Source organism: Oncorhynchus clarkii, chromosome 3 (assembly GCF_045791955.1).
Source record: "Oncorhynchus clarkii lewisi isolate Uvic-CL-2024 chromosome 3, UVic_Ocla_1.0, whole genome shotgun sequence".
Classification (NCBI taxonomy): Eukaryota; Metazoa; Chordata; class Actinopteri; order Salmoniformes; family Salmonidae; genus Oncorhynchus; species Oncorhynchus clarkii.
In genome coordinates this window covers 11,780,005-11,801,017 of record NC_092149.1, presented here as the reverse complement: position 1 = coordinate 11,801,017, position 21,013 = coordinate 11,780,005, and the positions used below count along the sequence as shown (strand labels likewise).

The following is a 21,013-nucleotide window of genomic DNA, read 5'->3' as shown; positions in this document are numbered from 1 at the left end:
GTGGGATAAGATGGAAGGAGATGGATTTTGGCCGACATTCTGCACATTTTCTCATCTGGGAAACATTTGACCTCAATACAGTTTTCTGCCCCAAAACTAAAATCTGTTATGAACAGAGTGGACTACATTTAGTAGATTTTAACCTTTGCCAAAGTTGTAAAAAATGGCATTGTTTAGAAGGAATGCAAAGGCTAATTGAGTTATTGCACACGCTCACTCCACAAAGTAGGCGTTTCCTAATGGAAATATGCAGATGTATGCTAGAACGAGCTAATAGGATCTCGCTAGCTTGTGCTTGGCTCTGGCCACCATTTTGCTTGTTCTGCCCACTATGACTCATTTGTTTCATTTGGAAAGATAGGATGTGGTCTATTTTGGTTTAGTTATAAAAAAATCTTTGATTATACCACTGTAAATTGAGGAACACGTACAGGAAACTTATGGTTTCTTGTTGTATTTTACTCAACTCAAAAGTTCTGTCAAAGTCACCACAAAATGTGTTAATGTAGCCTAAATGTAGCGTAAAATATGATGAGGTTATTAGCCTACAGGCTAGTAAAAATGTTATTTGTTTTAGCTTACCCATAGCTTTGACTGAAAGATGCCTGCCAGCTTGTTGGCTCTTTTCACTCCCCCTGGACCTGGCTATCAGGGGGATTCAGAAGGTTGTGGTGTATGACCTGGACCTGGCTATCAGGGGAATTCAGAAGGTTGTGTTTTATGACCTGGACCTGGCTATCAGGGGGATTCAGAAGGTTGTGGTTTATGACCTGGACCTGGCTATCAGGGGAATTCAGAAGGTTGTGGTGTATGACCTGGACCTGGCTATCAGGGGGTTTCAGAAGGTTGTGGTTTATGACCTGGACCTGGCTTTCAGGGGGATTCAGAAGGTTGTGGTTTATGACCTGGACCTGGCTATCAGGGGAATTCAGAAGGTTGTGGTTTATGACCTGGACCTGGCTATCAGGGGGATTCAGAAGGTTGTGGTTTATGACCTGGACCTGGCTATCAGGGGGATTCAGAAGGTTGTGGTTTATGACCTGGACCTGGCTATCAGGGGGATTCAGAAGGTTGTGTTTTATGACCTGGACCTGGCTATCAGGGGGATTCAGAAGGTTGTGTTTTATGATCTGGACCTGGCTATCAGGGGGATTCAGAAGGTTGTGGTTTATGACCTGGACCTGGCTATCAGGGGGATTCAGAAGGTTGTGGTTTATGACCTGGACCTGGCTATCAGGGGGATTCAGAAGGTTGTGTTTTATGACCTGGACCTGGCTATCAGGGGGATTCAGAAGGTTGTGGTTTATGACCTGGACCTGGCTATCAGGGGGATTCAGAAGGTTGTGGTTTATGACCTGGACCTGGCTATCAGGGGGATTCAGAAGGTTGTGGTTTATGACCTGGACCTGGCTATCAGGGGAATTCAGAAGGTTGTGGTGTATGACCTGGACCTGGCTATCAGGGGGTTTCAGAAGGTTGTGGTTTATGACCTGGACCTGGCTTTCAGGGGGATTCAGAAGGTTGTGGTTTATGACCTGGACCTGGCTATCAGGGGAATTCAGAAGGTTGTGGTTTATGACCTGGACCTGGCTATCAGGGGGATTCAGAAGGTTGTGGTTTATGACCTGGACCTGGCTATCAGGGGGATTCAGAAGGTTGTGGTTTATGACCTGGACCTGGCTATCAGGGGGATTCAGAAGGTTGTGTTTTATGACCTGGACCTGGCTATCAGGGGGATTCAGAAGGTTGTGTTTTATGATCTGGACCTGGCTATCAGGGGGATTCAGAAGGTTGTGGTTTATGACCTGGACCTGGCTATCAGGGGGATTCAGAAGGTTGTGGTTTATGACCTGGACCTGGCTATCAGGGGGATTCAGAAGGTTGTGTTTTATGACCTGGACCTGGCTATCAGGGGGATTCAGAAGGTTGTGGTTTATGACCTGGACCTGGCTATCAGGGGGATTCAGAAGGTTGTGGTTTATGACCTGGACCTGGCTATCAGGGGAATTCAGAAGGTTGTGGTTTATGACCTGGACCTGGCTATCAGGGGGATTCAGAAGGTTGTGTTTTATGACCTGGACCTGGCTATCAGGGGAATTCAGAAGGTTGTGGTTTATGACCTGGACCTGGCTATCAGGGGGATTCAGAAGGTTGTGGTTTATCATAACCTGCCCGTTATGGTCACTTTGTCACAGGGAACATATCAGATGTTCCACTAAACAAACAGAGAAGGAAATATGCCTAGTAGTGGAGGACAGCACAGCGGTTGATCAAATCCCTGCCAATCTGACGAGTCCAGCCTTTCTACTCATTTGTGTTATTGTAACATCATGGAACAATGTTGCAAATGTCTATTTCGTTGAGAGCGTTTGTGGACACAATGTACCTACCATCTTGTTAACAGTGAGTATGGCTGGAGCTTTGTGAATGTGAAAGGGAGATTGCCTTCAGTAACTGTGTCAACAGGTCGTGTGTAGCCTACACATGATAGTCAGCAATGCAGTTTATGGAAATCATGTATGTAAGTGATGTTTTCTATTGAGGACTATGTTGAGCAGGCCTATAGGCTAAATCTGTTTGGCTGCTAGCGTTGTGATGACTGGTCTAATGTAGGTTGTGAAGCCAAGGAGTCGTTATGTTCGGTTCATGCATGCAGCTATCGTGCATATTTAGTATTTTTGCAATATTTCTCTCCCGAAACGGGAAGGAGCTTGGTCAGGAAGTCCCAGGATACCTGTCACCAGTGTTAAACCCTACATATCCCTTTATACTAAGAAATAACACTCCTGTCTGTCCTCTCTACCTCTCCCTTTCCCCCCTCCCCCTCTACCTCCCCTGCTCTCACCCCTCCCTCGCCCTGACCCCTCTCCCCCCTCCAGGTGCGTTACACCCAGCTGGTGCGTCAGAAGACGAGGAAGCCAGCGGGTCGATGCATGGGAGGAGTCAGGGGCGGGGGCGTGCCTGAGGGTCGTCTGGGGGCACGGGGGGGGTTCAGGAGGTCAGGATATGCCTTTGCCCACCAGGAGGGCTTTGGGGAGCTCATCACCTCTGGGAAGAACATGAGACTGTCCTCCCTGGCCCTGGCCAACTTTGCCTCCAGACACAGCTCCAGCTGGATAGACACCCTGCGCAAAAAGAAACACTCAAATACACATCCCCCGCAGAGCGCCTCAGGAGAGAGCAGCCCGGCACCTAGCTATGTGTCGGGATCGGCTCCCCCCCTGTCCAATTCATCCTCTCTCCTGGGGGGGTCGCAGGATACTCCCCTGGAGGAGGGAACACACACGCTGCCTGTCATACTCCCACAGGTGGCTTCTGGCCCTCCCACAAACACACCAGCGTTAGCTCCAGCCCAGGTCCCCTCTGCTGACGCTCTCACTCCCACCTCTGTGAGGAGTCCTGGGGGAGACTCGGTTGGTGGCTGGAACCTTAGTCTGGGCGCTGTACAGGTGAGATACTGTCATCTTCTTTAATCTGTTTCTCACACACACAACCTCACACACAACCTCACACACACAACAGTAACTGTGTGTTCCACCTGTCCTGCAGGATGCTCTATTTGGTTGGAGGGGCGGCGCCTCTCGCACCAGCGGAACCAGCAGCCCGGGACTTCCCCCTGTTCCCAAGGAAACCAACCACACCGTGTGAGACGGACAGACAGATGGACAGATGATAGAAAGAAGAAGGACAGGCTGTCATATCCCACTGGATTCTCTTGGAATACGTAAAGAAATACTGCATTTGGAAGTTTGGAATACTGAAGGTGGAATGTTTGGAATGGCACTCACCCTGGGTTAGGAAGAGATCCAAAGTGGCAGCCAATGTAGGCGGAAGGCATACACACCCATCAACACCCACTGGCATTTGTATGACACTGTCGTTGCAATAGTGTTGGTACATATATGTTTCCGTCTGAAAGACTACTGTGATTATTATTATTTGACCATGCTGGTCATTTATGAACATTTGAACATCTTGGCCATGTTCTGTTATAATCTCCACCCGGCACAGCCAGAAGAGAACTGGCCACTCCTCATACCCTGGTTCCTCTCTAGGTTTCTTCCTAGGTTTTGGCCTTTCTAGGGAGTTTTTTCTAGCCATCGTGCTTCTACACCTGCATTGCTTGCTGTTTGGGGTTTTAGGCTGGGTTTCTGTACAGCACTTTGAGATATCAGCTGATGTAAGAAGGGCTATATAAATAAATTTTATTTGAAATCAATTTTATTTGAAAGATAGTGTGTGGTAGTTGTAATAGACATGCTCAGACTACCCACAACCCACTTCTCTGTCTTCTTCAACCAATGAGGCAGGCTGAAAGAAGCACTTCTTCATGCAAATGATGTAACCATCTGCTGAAGAGCTTGGTACCACAGGGTTCCGGACAGAAACCCCGCTCCAACAGCACCGCTGTGGTTCAGACATGACTATACTATTTATACAATGGATCATATGTCATAACATCATATCAGATTGGTTCAAAACAAAGTATTGAATTGAGTCTTTATGACAGAAGAGAGGTTCATTTGATGGTCAGAAAGGTGGTGAATTGAGTCTTTATGACAGAAGAGAGGTTCATTTGATCATCAGGAAGGTGGTGAATTGAGTCTTTATGACAGAAGAGAGGTTCATTTGATGGTCAGAAAGGTGGTGAGTGTAGTCTTTATGACAGAAGAGAGGTTAATTTGATAGTCAGAAAGGTGGTGAATTGAGATGAAATAGCAGAATGAGTGTTTTTTATGATGAGCTGCTGTTAGACATAGTACTCCAATTCACCTGTCTGTATCCAGCTGTTAACCAATCATAAACATGTCTTTAATAGGCCAAGTAATGCTATCTACCTTCTCTAATAATGTATGACACCGTGTAAACCAATGCAGTAGTGTAGAGCTGTCCCTCTAACCTGTACAGTCTGTATGAGGAATGTATCTAGAACCTTATCAGTGGTCCTGGTCTTTGTATTCATGATTACATGTTGCTGTGTCACCATGCCCAAAGGCTTAGTCAAATCAGACAGGCTGCACCATCCTACACTCTTATGGGTACATACTACTGTACATTCTCTATCTGTCTGCCTGACTGAAATCTTCACATACATAGTCCGTCTGTTGTTTTAGCCAATAACTTGGCAGGACACTGAGGGGTTCAGTCAGCCAACCAATGACTGAAGAATGCAGGATGCTGTCCTTGCTGGAATGTTGTAGTATATGTCATCATAAGTTCATGGGCAGAGTTTCTGTGTTCACTATAGTTCTCAGTGAGAACACCATTTTAACCTTACAGGACACAGCAAGACTCCTCTTCGTCATGTTCTTCTTCATCCTCCTCCACTGCACCATATTGGTGACCTGCTGCTGGGCCCACAGACAGAACTACAGTTATATCTCTGACTCTGAGCCCCACCTGTGGGCTTAAGAGAGAGGAGATGGACTTCTAACAACAACCTGGACCTCCATGTTGCTTTGGGGCGGACTGACTCTGAGGCGTTGTGAGAGACAATGGACAATAAGCCCTCTATGGCGTCCATGTTGCTTTGGGGCGGACTGAGTGTGGGAAAAGTATGTTAATATGGGCTTATGCAGTCAGACAGGAACCTGTAGTTCCCTAGAGACTGAGCTGGTCTAGGAACAGGAGAACGTGTTAATGAACGGAGGCTTGGGAGGGAGGGATCAGGGTTATTATTATTAAGCCTTAATAAATCCACAGTAATGATGATCAACCCAGTTCATCCCTCTACTAGGCATGTCATCATGTAACGTATTCCTTCTATACAGCAGGAGAAACAAACCCAGTCCTCCAGGGCCACTGGAATGATGCTCTCACTGTTGTACTCTACAGCATACAGCTTCTGGTTAGAAAGATATAGGGTGAAACTAGGTGAGACAGCTGTTGTACTCTACAGCATACAGCTTCTGGTTAGAAAGATTATAGGGTGAAACCAGCACGCACAACCAGTCTCTGCTGGACCTGTCTCTCCCTGCTGTAGAAGGCTCAAACCACCTGTAAGTCAGTGCAACTCAATATCACACTCAATTTGTGCAAATATGTACAAAAAGTATTTCAGCAGATTTTATGTATTTTTATGTGGCTTAATTTGTGTGAAAATACAATAAAAATTGCTCTTAGGTTTGCCCCCCAAAAATGTATTTTCCTATGAATGAAGTTGCACAAAAATGTGTCTTTTCACACTAATTAAGCCACACAAAAACACACAAAATCTGCTTAAATACTTTTTGTACATATTTGCACGAGTTGAGTGTGAGATTGTGTTGCAACGTGTTATAAAGTGCTTGAATTGTGCCAGAACGCAGAAGTACAGAGTATCGCACCTCAAATGTATTACTGTTTTGAGTTTTGGCACCTCTTACAGAGTTTTGCTTTAAAATATTGTGCCGTTCTGCCAGTGGCACATAATTATAAACAGTAGGGGCGCCCAAAATAAGTACTGTCATCTATTTCAGTCCACTTCAAGCACTGGTGTCATAGATAGATACAGCAGGTTGATGTTGGGTTTCAGTGAGAACGTTCAAGTTAAGAAAGTTACTCAAGTCTTTGTAAATCCAAAGAGGAAGTGTCAACTGAAATATAATTATTTACAGTTGACATCAAAGTATGATTTCATTTGTAGGGTGACTGTACAGGGAATAATGTTTATAATAAGGGAAACAATCAATCTAACCAATTTATAGCACTTTTTACAGACGTTTGTCTCAATGTTCTTAACCGCAACCCGGGCCTTATCTCCATAACCAAAAGAACAAAACAATGTGAACGTGGCCTTCGGAGAAGCAGGTTATTATTACTGACCATGTCATTAGGACATGTCAAGATTACAACAAAATGTTTGCTCAATCTCCTGAAAAAGCAGTGTACTACGTAAACCTAGTGTTTGTTTTGTCACATACTCTCCCCAGCGCGCTGGCTCCGCAAAAGTGCTTCTGGCCTTTCGCCCTTCAAACATGGACAGTTTTATCTGGAAAGGAGTTTGACACATGGACACGACACTATCTGTACTTTCGCAATGTCCGATTTCTGAGAGTTAATGTTGTCTGACCAGAAGAAACTGAGATTTGGGGATATATTCTCTCTGTATCGCTGAATCGTTACATATTGCGGGATAAACTTGTAATTGTAATTTCCGATTGAGCCGACATGCAGCGTTTACCGTGAATACTGTCTCCGCTAAAGCGGGAACATTACCTTGACTTTTCAATCACGCTGTAAAGCTGAACTTCCGCGATACGGATTGAATAGAGCCCGTTGGGACTGTGTGTGTGTGTGTGAGAGAGAGAGAGAGAGAGAGGGGGGGGGGGGGTCCATTTAGTTGATGCCTGTGGTGTAATTAGGCTATTAGGACAAATTAATGTAGTTCCCTCCCCGTTTCGTCGTTTGCAAGGTTTCTACAACAGATCTGGTGATGTCTTCGCTTCTGTTATATTATTAAAACACAAAAGGTGGTCTGATCTATTTGAGTTATGTAAATCAACAGCTGCTCATAACGGCAGTCCAGACTCAGTCCAGCGGAGAGGTAGTCTGGAGAGCTTGTACGGGAACAGGGACAACTTGTATAACGTTTTTTTTCTGCGTTTCAAATGAGTGTTAATTGATGTCTGAAAGGGAGCAGCTTTATAATCTAGTCTACTGATACGGTGTGATTGGATTTACCGACACAGAGAGATGACTCGTATGAAAGAAGCGTAAAGATGCCATCGTGGATCAGGCTGACGGTTCTCCTGTCTGCGCTGACAGTCCACTGCTTTCTGGACGGGACCTGTCCGCGGAGAGGTAGGTTTATTTTATTACTGGATTATATCAATCAAATATTTAATAGATCTTGTTTCATGCTTATAGGCTAATTATTTTATGTTCAGTTATGTTTAGGGTGTCCACCCACTGCCCAGAGCGGGGGAACTCGCTATGGTGATGAAATGTCACTTTCCTTATGTTATAAAATACATTTTAAGAAGGGGCATTTTCATGGAAAAGTCCCCATGAAGTTATCAAATTAGATATTTGGAGCATATCAAATTGGGTGTCAAATGAAAGCTAACAGTTTATATTTTGGGGGAAATAAAGGCATGGATGCATTTTTCTTAAATGTTCCATCTTAAAATTTTGGCATAAGTAAAGGCTTTGATTTGTGGATGAACAGAGGGAAAAGGGGTTTCCACTTCACAATAACAGCACTTACAGTTGTCCAGGGAAGCTCTAGCAGGGCAAACATTTGATGAACTAACTTGTTGGAAAGGGGGAATCCTATGACAGTGCCACGTTGAAAGTCACTGAGCTCTTCAGTAAGGCTATTCTACTGCCAATGTTTGTCTATGGAGATTGCATGGCTGTGTGCTCGATTTTATACACCTGTCAGCAACAGGTGTGGCTGAAATAGCCGAATCCGCTAATTTGAAGGGGTGTCCACATACGTTTGTATCATTAGCATTATATCCAAAAAGTTGGATTTCGTAACCTAAATATAGAACTTTGTAGACAGAGTGGTGTTGCCTTCTCATATGGACTATTGAGGATTTTACATGTTGTGGTGGTCATCTGCAAAGTTGTTTCTGCTAGTCGCAAAAAGCTAAATTAACATGACATGAGCTGAATTGCATGTAAAAGGCTTTTGGTAAGCTCAGTGCTCTGTTGACATTTTACAGAGATAGGGTACTAGGGGGTAACTAGGCCCCCCTAAGAACAATGTCTAATTGCTGACACAAAAAAAAGCTATGTTCTGAGGGGGAAAAAATGGTATGTATGGCCTAGCCAGTCTCCAGATCTCAACCCATTAGAAAATATTTGGAGGGAGTTGAAAGTCTGTGTTGCCCAGCAACAGACCCAAAACATCACTGCTCTAGAGGAGATCTGCATGGAGGAATGGGCCAAAATTCCAGCAACAGTGTGTGAAAACCTTGTGAAGACTTACAGAAAACGTTTGACCTCTGTCATTTCCAACAAAGGGTATATAACAAAGTATTGAGAAACTTTTATTATTGACCAAATACTTATTTTCCACCATAATTTGCAAATAAATTCATAAAAAATCCTGCAATGTGATTTTCTGGATTTTTTTTCTAATTTTGTCTGTCATGGTTGAAGTGTACCTATGATGAAAATTACAGGCCTCTCTCATCTTTTTAAGTGGGAGAACTTGCACAATTGGTGGCTGACTAAATACTTTTTTGGACATGATTTGGAAAGGCACACTCCTGTCCACAAGGTCCCACAGTCGACAGTGCCAGAGCAAAAACCAAGCCACGAGGTCGAAGGAATTGTCCGTAGAGCTCTGAAACAAGACTGTGTCGAGGCACAGATCAGGGAAAGGGTACCAAAAAAATTCTGCCGCATTAATGGTCCCCAAGAACACAGTGGCCTCCATCATTCTTAAATGTAAGAAGTTTGGAACCACCAACACTCTTCCTAGAGCTGGCTGCCTGGCCAAACTGGACAATCAGGGGAGAAGTGCCTTTGTGAGGGAGGTGACCAAGAACCCGATGGTCACTCTGACAGAGCTCCAGAGTTCCTCTGTGGAGATGGGAGAACCTTCCAGAAGGACAACCATCTCTGCAGCACTCCAGCAATCAGGTCTTTATGGTTGAGTGGTCCAAATGGAATCCACTCCTCAGTAAAAAGGCACATGACAGCCCGCTTGGGGTTTGTCAAAAGGCACCTAAAGGACTCTGACCATGAGAAACAAGATTCTCTGGTCTGATGAAACCAAGATTGAACGCTTTGGCCTGAATGCCAAGCGTCACGTCTGGAGGAAACCTGGCAACATTCCTAGAGTAAAGCATGGTGGTGGCAGCATCATGCTGTGGTGATGTTGTTCAGTGGCAGGGACTGAAAGACTAGTCAAGATCGAGGGAAAGATGAACAGAGCAGAGTACAGAGAGATCCTTGATGAAAACCTCCTCCAGAGCGCTCAGGATCTCCGACTGGGTGAAGGTTCATCTTTCAACAGGACAACGACCCTAAGCACACAGCCAAGAGAACACAGGAGGGCCTTCGGGACGAGTCTCTGAATGTCTTTGAGACCTGAAAATAGCTGTGCAGCAACACTCCCCAACCAACCTGACAGAGCTTGAGAGGATCTGCAGAGAAGAATGGGAGAAACTCCCCAAATACATGTGTGCCAAGTTGAAGCTTCATACCCAAGAATTCTCTGTAATCACAGCCAATGGTGCTTCAGCAAAGTGCTGAGTAAATGGTCTGAATACTTACAGTTGAAGTCAGAAGTTTACATACGCTTAGGTTGGAGTTATTAAAACTCGTTTTTCAACCACTCCACAAATGTATTGTTAACAAACTATAGTTTTGGTAAGTCAGTTTCGGACATCTACTTTGTGCATGACTCAAGTAATTTTTCCAACAATTGTTTACAGACAGATTATTTAACTTATAATTCACTGTATCACAATTCCAGTGGGTCAGAAGTTTACATACACTAAATTGATTGTGCCTTTAAACAGATTAGAAAATTCCAGAAAATGATGTCATGGCTTTAGAAGCTTCTGATAAGCTAATTGACATAATTTGAGTCAATTGGAGGTGTACCCGTGGATGTATTTCAAGGCATACCTTCAAACTCAGTGCCTCTTTGCTTGACATCATGGGAAAATCAAATGAAATCAGCCAAGACCTCAGAAAAAACATTGTAGACCTTCACAAATCTTGTTCATCCTTGGGAGCAATTTCCAAACGCCTGAAGGTACCATGTTCATCCGTACAAACAATCGTACGCAAGTATAAACACCATGGGACCACGCAGCCGTCATACCGCCCAGGAAGGAGACACGTTCTGTCTCTTTGAGATTAACTTACTTTGGTGCAAAAAGTGCAAATCAATCCCAGAACAACAGCAAAGGACCTTGTGAATATGCTGGCGGAAACAGGTACAAAAGTATCTATATCCACAGTAAAACGAGTCCTATATCGACACAACCTGAAAGGCTGCTCAGCAAGGAAGAAGCCACTGCTCCAAAACCGCCATAAAAAAGCCAGACTACGGTTTGCAACTGCACATGGGGACAAAGATCTTACTGAAGCACGGGGGGGTGGCAGCATCATGTTGTGGGGGTGTTTTGCTGCAGGAGGGACTGGTGCACTTCACAAAATAGATGGCATCATGAGGATGGAAAATTATGTGGATATATTGAAGCAACATCTCTAGACATCAGTCAGGAAGTTAAAGCTTGGTCGCAAATGGGTCTTCCAAATGGACAATGACCCCAAGCATACTTCCAAAGTTGTGGCAAAATGCCTTAAGGACAACAAAGTCAAGTTATTGGAGTGGCCATCACAAAGCCCTGACCTCAATCTCATAGAAAATGTGTGGGCAGAACTGAAAAAGCGTGTGCGAGCAAGGAGGCCTACAAACCTGACTCAGTTACACCAGCTCTGTCAGGAGGAATGGGCCACATTTCACCCAACTTATTGTGGGAAGCTTGTGGAAGGCTAGCTGAAATGTTTGACCCAAGGTAAACAATTTAAAGGCAATGCCAACAAATACTAATTGAGTGTATGTAAACCTCTGACCCACTGGGAATGTGATGAAAGAAATAAAAGCTGAAATAAATCATTCTCTCTACTATTATTCTGACATTTCACATTCTTAAAATAAAGTGGTGATCCTAACTGACCTAAGACAGGGAGTTTTTACTAGGATTAAATGTCAGGAATTGTAAAAAACTGAGTTTAAATGTATTTGGCTAAGGTGTATGCAAACTTCTGACTTCAACTGTATGTAAATGTAATATAAAAAAACAGCATTTTTATAAATTAGCAAATTTTGTGTGTAGATTGATGAGGATTTTAATGTTTTAATCCATTTTAGAGTAAGGGTGTAAAGTAACAAAATGTGGAAGAAGTCAAGGTGTCTGAATACTTTCTGAATGCTCTGGATATCACTTGTAAATGATATACAAAATATACTACTTTCTAAACATGAGACTAGTTTGAAAGTCCAGGGTCCTGGGAACAGTATTGGTATTAGGCTAACATTGTCAAGGCTGGAGCCAATCGTGTTTACTCAGACCCAAGGGTAAACTAACAAGCCACAGATTTGTCAAAACCCTTAAATAATTCTGTTTCTACAGGGTTTCCTTCACATTATCAGCTGGTGTCACCAGTTTGGCTTTTGCCGGTCTTTATAGAGAATCTCCAGTGTCTAGTGACAGCAGCTTTATGGAGGTTGGGGCCACAGACAGAGAGATTGTTATATTATTTGTTTATTTTTAGTAAAGAATGTTAATCAGTAAACATTTAGACAAATGTTTTGTAGCTCTGTGACAGAGCTTTAATGGTGGGAGAAAGGGATAGGGGAGGAGAGAAACAGAATGACAGACAGGGTGAGAGAGAAAGAGAGTTTGTTCAAGAAGAGACAGGCTGAGAGAAGATAAATACTGAAAGGAGATGGAAGAGAGATACTTTGAGAAAGAGGAGGGAAGAAGGGATGTGTTGAAAGAGGAAGTGAGAGAGGGGTTGGTGATCAGTTATGCAATGTGTTCTCTGTTTATCTGTACTGCCCAGTCAACCACAACCTATACCCCTCAACGTGTGTGTGTACAAGGGTACATCTGTGCCTGCATGTGTGTCCATGTCTGTGTGTCTCTACAGTATTGACTCATTATGTCTTTCTCTCTCCCTCCAGATCCCCCTCCCAGGGTGCTGGTGGTGTCCCCAGGCAGCGTTCTGGTCTTGGCCTGTAGTGGTCAGGTGGAGGTGAACGGGCTGGAGGTGACGGTTAACAGGGCCAAACACACCAGCACCATCGCTAGAATTGGAAAATACACCAGTGTCATTACCGGAGTACACCCCACCACTGTCAGCACCACAACAAACACCACATCTAACGGAACCACTGTCAGCACCACAACAAACACCACATCTAACGGAACCACTGTCAGCACCACAACAGACACCACATCTAACGGAACCACTGTCAGCACCACAACAGACACCACATCTAACGGAACCACTGTCAGCACCACAACAGACACCACATCTAACGGAACCACTGTCAGCACCACAACAAACACCACATCTAACGGAACCACTGTCAGCACCACAACAGACACCACATCTAACGGAACCACTGTCAGCACCACAACAGACACCACATCTAACGGAACCACTGTCAGCACCACAACAAACACCACATCTAACGGAACCACTGTAAGCACCACAACAGACACCACATCTAACGGAACCTCTGTCAGCACCACAACAGACACCACATCTAACGGAACCACTGTCAGCACCACAACAGACACCAAATCTAACGGAACCACTGTCAGCACCACAACAGACACAGCATCTAACGGAACCACTGTCAGCACCACAACAGACACCACATCTAATGGAACTACAGTCAGTGCTATAAAAGACGGTAGTGATAATGGAACTACAGTCAGTACTATAAAAGAGGGTAGTGATAATGGAACTACAGTCAGTACTATAAAAGACGGTAGTGATAATGGAACTACAGTCAGTACTATAAAAGACGGTAGTGATAATGGAACTACAGTCAGGACTATAAAAGACGGTAGTGATAATGGAACTACAGTCAGTGCTATAAAAGACGGTAGTGATAATGGAACTACAGTCAGTGCTCTAAAAGACGGTAGTGATAATGGAACTACAGTCAGTGCTATAAAAGACGGTAGTGATAATGGATCTACAGTCAGTACTATAAAAGACGACAGTGATAATGGAACTACAGTCAGTACTATAAAAGACGGTAGTGATAATGGAACTACAATCAGTGCTATAAAAGACGGTAGTGATAATGGAACTACAGTCAGTGCTCTAAAAGACGGTAGTGATAATGGAACTACAGTCAGTACTATAAAAGACGGTAGTGATAATGGAACTACAGTCAGTACTATAAAAGACGGTAGTGATAATGGAACTACAGTCAGTGCTATAAAAGACGACAGTGATAATGGAATAGACACATTTTCTACTGGAAAGGACACTATTGTCATTACCGTAACAGACACTCCTGTCATAAGCTGGACAGATGATACCGGGACAGACAGTAGGGAGAAAACCGTCATCAGGAACACTCGTGCAGGAAACCACACTCTTACTGTGAGAGAAGTTAACAAAGGGAATGGAGAGAATGAGGAAGATGAAACAGAGGAGGAGCACAAAGGAGGAGGAGAGCAGGGGGATACAGGGCGGAGTCTTTTCACTGTCAATCAACCAGGACATACAGATACACAGAAACTATTTCCTCTTACTGGGACATCGCTCCAACCAACCAGAGACAGCGGAGTGGGAGGGGCTGACACTGAGCTGCCCTCTAATCGGTGGACTGATGCGATGGACAGTGAGGATGACTATGAGGAAGAGGAGGAGGGAGCGAGGATGGTGAGGGGGCTGAGAGGGAGGTCTCAGTGGAGACTGAACGGGAGGCCGCTGAGAGGAGGAGAGGAAAGAGAAGGAGTAGTGGTGTTAGGGAGGAGAGGCGCCACTCTGACCCTGCCCTCCCTGGCGGTGGGTGACTCTGGGAACTACAGCTGCCACCGCGGGGGCAAACTGGTCTCCTCTCTGAGGGTGAGCGTGGCAGGTGAGTTATACTGATGGCATCTCTCTGTCTAACCTCATCACCTCTGGTCATTGAAGCTGAAAACCATACTGTATGTGTTCTGTGAAGTGTTAATCAGCAGCAGACATTCATGGTCACATAAGAACAACGGACAAACATTATGGATTTTCCCCTGGAATGTCTTTCAGTTCCCCCAGAGAGGCCTAAGCTGTCCTGCTATAAGAGGTCACCCAGCAGTAAGATCCGCTGTGATTGGACAGCCAGTCAACCGGTGACTCCTGTCCCTCAGTGCTACCTCCTCCTACGGAAAGGGTGAGAGCACACATCTTCTTTTCCTTCTTTCTCCACTTCCTCATCACCCTCTTCTTCCTCCTCTTCATCATCACACTCTTCTTTCTCCACTTCCTCATCACCCTCTTCTTCCTCCTCTTCCTCATCACCCTCTTCTTTCTCCTCTTCCTCATTCATTTGTGTTAAATTACTTACTTTATCATACAGATGATGCCAACAGAACAGTGTGGGTGGATTACTAACTCTCTCTCTCTCTCTCTCTCTCTCTCTCTCTCAGTCTATCAGGGTCATTCTCTCGTGTCAACTGTTCTTACTCCGCCCTGCTGTCTCGGTGTTGGTGTGCTATAGGTCATCAAGAGAAGGAGAGTAGAGAGCCACACCTGGCCTACCTGTGTGTCACCAACACTGCTGGCAACACCACCAGCCCTCTCCTAGACTTCACACCTCTGGACATTAGTGAGTGTGTGTGTGATATGTGTGTGTGTGTGTGTCTGTGTATGTGTGATATGAGTGCGTGCGTACAGGCATGCGTGTGTGTGTGTGTGCATGCATGCAGGCATGTGCGTGTGTGTCTGTTTGTGTGTGTGTGTGATGTGTGTGCGTACGTGCAGGCGTGTGTGTGTGTGTGTGTGTGTGTGTGTGTGTGTGTGTGTGTGTGTGTGTGTGTGTGTGTGTGTGTGTGTGTGTGTGTGTGTGTGTGTGTGTGTGTGTGTGTGTGTGTGTGTGTGATGTTTGTTGTTAGGTTTGTGTGCATGCTTAACAGACCACTCAATAAGACACCTTGCTAACATTCTCCTCCTCTCCCACTCTCTCACTCCCTCTCTCACCTTTTCTCCCTCCCACCCTCCCTGTGTGTAGTTAATCCAGACCCCCCCAGCTCAGTGGTGGTGAGGGGTGTGGAGGGGCAGGAGAGGAGACTGAGGGTGGGCTGGGCTGTTCCTCACTCCTGGAAAGAGAGAGACCGCTATCACGAGCTGCTTTATGAGCTCAGATACCACACCATGCCACACGGAACACAGGTGTGTGGCTTCGCATGCGTGTGTTGGTGTGTCTGTGTGTTTGTGTAATGACCCATGTTGTTCATCTAGCCTGCTCTGTCTGGGTGTTGGTGTAATAACCCATGTTGTTCATCTAGCCTACTCTGTTCTGGGTGTTGGTGTAATGACCCATGTTGTTCATCTAGCCTGCTCTCTTCTGGGTGTTGGTGTAATGACCCATGTTGTTCATCTAGCCTGCTCTATTCTGGGTGTTGGTGTAATGACCCATGTTGTTCATCTAGCCTGCTCTGTCTGGGTGTTGGTGTAATGACCCATGTTGTTCATCTAGCCTGCTCTGTTCTGGGTGTTGGTGTAATGACCCATGTTGTTCATCTAGCCTGCTCTGTTCTGGGTGTTGGTGTAATGACCCATGTTGTTCATCTAGCCTGCTCTGTTCTGGGTGTTGGTGTAATGACCCATGTTGTTCATCTAGCCTGCTCTGTTCTGGGTGTTGGTGTAATGACCCATGTTGTTCATCTAGCCTGCCCCGTTCTGGGTGTTAGTATAATGGCCCATGTTGTTCATCTAGCCTGCTCTGTTCTGGGTGTTAGTATAATGGCCCATGTTGTTCATCTAGCCTGCTCTGTTCTGGGTGTTAGTATAATGGCCCATGTTGTTCATCTAGCCTGCTCTGTTCTGGGTGTTGGTGTAATGACCCATGTTGTTCATCTACCCTGCTCTGTCTGGGTGTTGGTGTAATAACCCATGTTGTTCATCTAGCCTGCTCTGTTCTGGGTGTTGGTGTAATGACCCATGTTGTTCATCTAGCCTGCTCTGTTCTGGGTGTTGGTGTAATGACCCATGTTGTTCATCTAGCCTGCTCTGTTCTGGGTGTTGGTGTAATGACCCATGTTGTTCATCTAGCCTGCTCTGTCTGGGTGTTGGTGTAATGACCCATGTTGTTCATCTAGCCTGCTCTGTCTGGGTGTTGGTGTAATGACCCATGTTGTTCATCTAGCCTGCTCTGTTCTGGGTGTTGGTATAATGACCCATGTTGTTCATCTAGCCTGCTCTGTCTGGGTGTTGGTGTAATGACCCATGTTGTTCATCTAGCCTGCTCTGTTCTGGCTCAAACAGACATTACTTTTTCTATTTTGTCATCTGTGTGTATTTTTGGTTTTACTATCATTGTGGTGACCAGAAGTCCTCACAAGGTTAGTAAAACAAGGACAATTCAAGTGGGGACATTTCACCACAAGGAAAAGGGCTCTTTTAGGCTGAGGGTTTAGATTTATAATTAGGGTTAGGGGGTTTGCGGTTAAGGTTAGGTTTAGAGTGTTAGGGAAAATAGTATTTTAAATGTGAATAAGGATAGTAAAACAAAAGTGTTGGTGTGTGTGTGTGCATGCAGATAAAAGGGACCACCACAGCCCGGTTCTACACTATAACAGATGCGTTGCCAGGAGTACAGTACCTGATCCAACTCAGAGCTAAGGAAGAGTTTGATGGCCACTGGAGTGAATGGAGCACGGCTGTCTACGCCAACACCTGGACAGGTAACACACACACCAGATCTGAACGTGCTTAATTCAACTCTTCCATACTATCATCCAGGACCAGGCTAACGAGAGCCATCCAGCCCATAGACAAAGGTAGTCATGACAACCCCTCCCTGTTCCTTCCTTTCTGCCCTGGTCTCTAGTCTTAACAGATACCTTCTACAGAGCTTTACAGCTTACCTGTCAACTCCCTTACCCTTCAACGGATCCTGTTCATGTACCCAGCCAGACACACACTCCTCTACACTAGTGGAAGTATTAGCCAGTTAGCTGTGTACGTGTGGTTCATGGTGAATCTCCTTTATTACAGCCCCTGTGCCAACTGCGTTCAGCGATCTTTCTACTGTTATGGTAAGAAACACACACACAGTGGTCCTAGTTGTTTAATCTCTCTGTGACATCTTTCTTTCTCACATTGTCTCATTCTGTCTCTCCAGCAGGACTACACAGACGACACAGATTCTGGCTCTGGTATGACAGAAGAGACATCAGGTTAGTGGGACAGAGAGCTACTGTATGTCGATTGGTAGAAGCTAGAGTGTGTTTGTGTTAGAGTTAAGTGGGATATTTCAATGTCAGAAATCCCCCTACCTTACAGAAGGCCATAACAGGAAGCTAATGTCATAACCTCATCAACTGAACGTGCTTCAGGAAACACAGAACCTGGGCCAACTCATCTCACCCCATTCTTTAAGTTTCACACAAATACTGTACACACACACACACACACACACACACACACACACACACACACACACACACACACACACACACACACACACACACACACACACACAAACATCAGTATAATAGTGTAACAGTTTATTAATATCATGACCTTTCACCTGCACTCTCTCCCCCTCCCTCCCTTTCTCCCTCCCTCCCTTCCTCCCCCTCTCTCCCCTCCCTTTCTCCCTCCCTTCCTCCCCCTCTCCCCCCCCCTCCCCTTCCATCCCCCTCTCTCCCTCCCTCCCCCTCCTTTCTCTTCTCTCTCCCTCCCTCCCCCTCCTTTCTCTTCTCTCTCCCTCCCTCCCTCTCTCTCACTCTCCCGACCTCTCTCTCTCTCCCTACCTACCGACCCCTCTCTCTCTCCCTCCCTACCTCCCCCTCTCTGCCTCCCAACCACTCTGTTTTCCCCTCTCCGTCTCTCTCCCTCTCCCTCCCAGTCTCTGAGTCTCGGGGTGATGTGGAGGTGTGGCCTCATGTCCTGTGGGTGGTTGCTTCCTGTGTGCTGCTGTCCATCACTCTGTTGTCCACCTACCTCTACAGGTAAACCACTCCCCTCTGCTCTTCACCTCCACTCTGATCCTCCCATTCTCACTACGATAACTGTATTCAGTCTGAACAATCTATGTTAAACCCTGTCCTGTACACATCTATGGTTATCATGATTAACCATCAGTTAATTAACTAGCTGTTAAGTTTGTCATCTACAGAAAAAACAAGCACAACAGCATTTATCTAAATACCTTCCCCTTTCTCTTGTTCCCTTTCTCATCGCACACTGCCTTTCCTCCCTCCTTTCTCCTTCTCTCTTTCCTCCACCCGCCCTTTCTCTCTCGCTCTCTCAGACACAGGGAGAGGTTCCTGTCTAAGCTGTGGAGGTTGAGTCCCGTCTCCTCCTCTCCTGCTTGCCCCTCCCCCCCAGTCACAGCCCTGCCTACCCAGGAAGGACATGCCCTCGTGAACTTTGACCACCCAATCTATGGGGAACCTGTCCCACAGGAAGAAGAGAGGAAGGAGGAGGATGAAGAGGAGGAAGAAGAGGAGAAGGGGGAAGTTATTCGCTTTAACAACACAAGCTATTTTCTGGTCCAGAGCAAATGATATGCCTGCTCTTAAAACAAACCCCTTACCCTCTATCCCAGGCCCTTACCGCTAGCCCCCTGTTCCCCTAGTCCAGGCTGGAGAAGCCCTGTTATTTCACTGTTTGGATGTGTGCAGTATTTTGTTATCATTGGGGAAAATGAGCCAGTAGAGTAATGATGTAAATATTCATTTGTGTGTCTATAAAAAAGTATTGGGTTTTTGTAAATCATTTTGTCAGAATGAAATAAATAGTTTTGAATACAAACTTGTGTAAAGACAGTTTATTTTGAAAATGCTGTTCTGAGTGTATAATCACATTTGTAGTGAAGGAAATGTATTTGTGCCCAGCAGGTGATGGTAGTCGTCTATAAATATGTTGTACACAACAACTAGGATATTTTTATTTGGGTATACATGCCATTTTTACTGGGATCTGTCACTGACAGTCTACACTGAGTGTACAAAACATCCGATTCAATCCGTGTAGATGAAGGGGGGGGGGGGGGGGGGGGACAGGTTAAAGAAGGATTCTTAAGCCTTGAGAAAATTGAGTCATGGATTGTGTGTGTGCCATTCAGAGTGAATGGGCAAAACAAGATTGAAGTGCTTTTGAACAGGGGTATGGTAGTAGGGGGAGGGGGAGTGGGGGGGGGGGGTTCAACTAAATATTAAGGTGTTCTTAATGTTTTGTCCACTCAGTGTAAAGTCTTGTTAACAATACACACTGAAACAGGGCCTCTCAACCAGGGGTACCAGGACCCCTAGGGGTAATGACCTGTCCAAGATTCATGAGACCATAGGCCTACTGCCTAAATGCACACAACGGGGTACTTCAGGGGTACTCTGGGAAGAGCAACATGGTGGTAGTGTAACCAAGGTACTCCGGGCAGAGCAAAATGTAGTTGGTGGTAGTGTAACCGAAAAAGTTTGAGAACCACAGCACTAAAACATCTCACCTTTCCACTAGGTGGCGGTAAAGATTCATTATTACAGTGAGTTCTGCTCTGTAGTACGTTAGTGGCACAGGTCATTTAGGCTCTTGGGGCTTCAATAATCTTCTGGTTAGCTACTTATTTGTAGTCCATTATTAATGATTTCAGACATAAGATAGTTTTGGTTTCATGTATCAGCGGGTATAATATATACACTGAGAGTACAACACATTAGGAACACCTGCTCTTTCCATGACATGGACTGACCAGCTGAAAGCTATGATCCTGTATTAATGTCACTTGTTAAATCCACTTCAATCAGAGAAAGGTTAAAGAAGGATTTTTAAGCCTTGAGACAATTGAGACATGGCTTGTGTAGGCTAATTGAGACATGGATTGTGTAGTCTAATTGAGACATGGATTGTGTAGGCTAATTGAGACATGGATTGTGTAGGCTAATTGAGACATGGCTTGTGTAGGATAATTGAGACATGAATTGTTTAGGCTAATTGAGGCATGGATTGTGTAGGCTATTTGAGACATGGATTGTGTATATGGACGGGGCGGCAGGGTAGCCTAGTGGTTAGAGCGTTGGACTAGTAACCGGAAGGTTGCGAGTTCAAACCCCCGAGCTGACAAGGTACAAATCTGTCGTTCTGCCCCTGAACAGGCAGTTAACCCACTGTTCCCAGGCCGTCATTGAAAATAAGAATTTGTTCTTAACTGACTTGCCTGGTTAAATAAAGGTTATGATTCAAAAAAAAAAAAAAAAAAAAAAAATAATGATTCACATGGTGGCACTGATCCTCATAGGCATAGAGTAGTCCAAACTGTGTATGATTCACATGGTGGCCTCCCGAGGGGCGCAGCATCAAATCAAATGTTATTTGTCACAAACACATG

The 21,013-nt window shown here is 45.2% G+C and overlaps 2 protein-coding genes across 3 annotated transcripts in view; both read left to right on the top strand.

Annotated features, from left to right (window-relative positions):
* Positions 1-5,716, top strand: part of LOC139388025 (phospholipid-transporting ATPase ID-like) — an 83,053-nt gene extending 77,337 nt beyond the window's left edge. The window contains exons 27-28 of the mRNA XM_071134518.1: positions 2,880-3,449; positions 3,550-5,716. Of these exons, the coding sequence (XP_070990619.1) occupies positions 2,880-3,449; positions 3,550-3,648 (669 nt within the window). The 3' untranslated portion in view covers positions 3,649-5,716. The remainder of the gene's footprint in view (positions 1-2,879; positions 3,450-3,549) is intronic.
* Positions 5,717-7,280: 1,564 nt separating this feature from the next.
* LOC139388013 (serine-rich adhesin for platelets-like) lies at positions 7,281-19,443 on the top strand. 2 transcript variants are annotated; one of them, XM_071134497.1, is made up of 10 exons: positions 7,281-7,782; positions 12,641-14,563; positions 14,731-14,854; positions 15,111-15,289; positions 15,692-15,852; positions 17,222-17,366; positions 17,680-17,720; positions 17,807-17,861; positions 18,536-18,638; positions 18,941-19,443. In XM_071134497.1, exons 1-10 carry the CDS (start codon positions 7,701-7,703, stop codon positions 19,194-19,196), a joined length of 3,069 nt encoding a protein of 1,022 aa, XP_070990598.1. In that variant the 5' UTR covers positions 7,281-7,700; the 3' UTR covers positions 19,197-19,443. The 2 variants fall into 2 exon arrangements, with proteins under 2 accessions (XP_070990598.1, XP_070990606.1); XM_071134505.1 differs by having other exon boundaries at positions 7,284-7,782; positions 17,810-17,861; positions 18,941-19,388.
* The last annotated feature ends 1,570 nt before the right edge of the window (positions 19,444-21,013 follow it).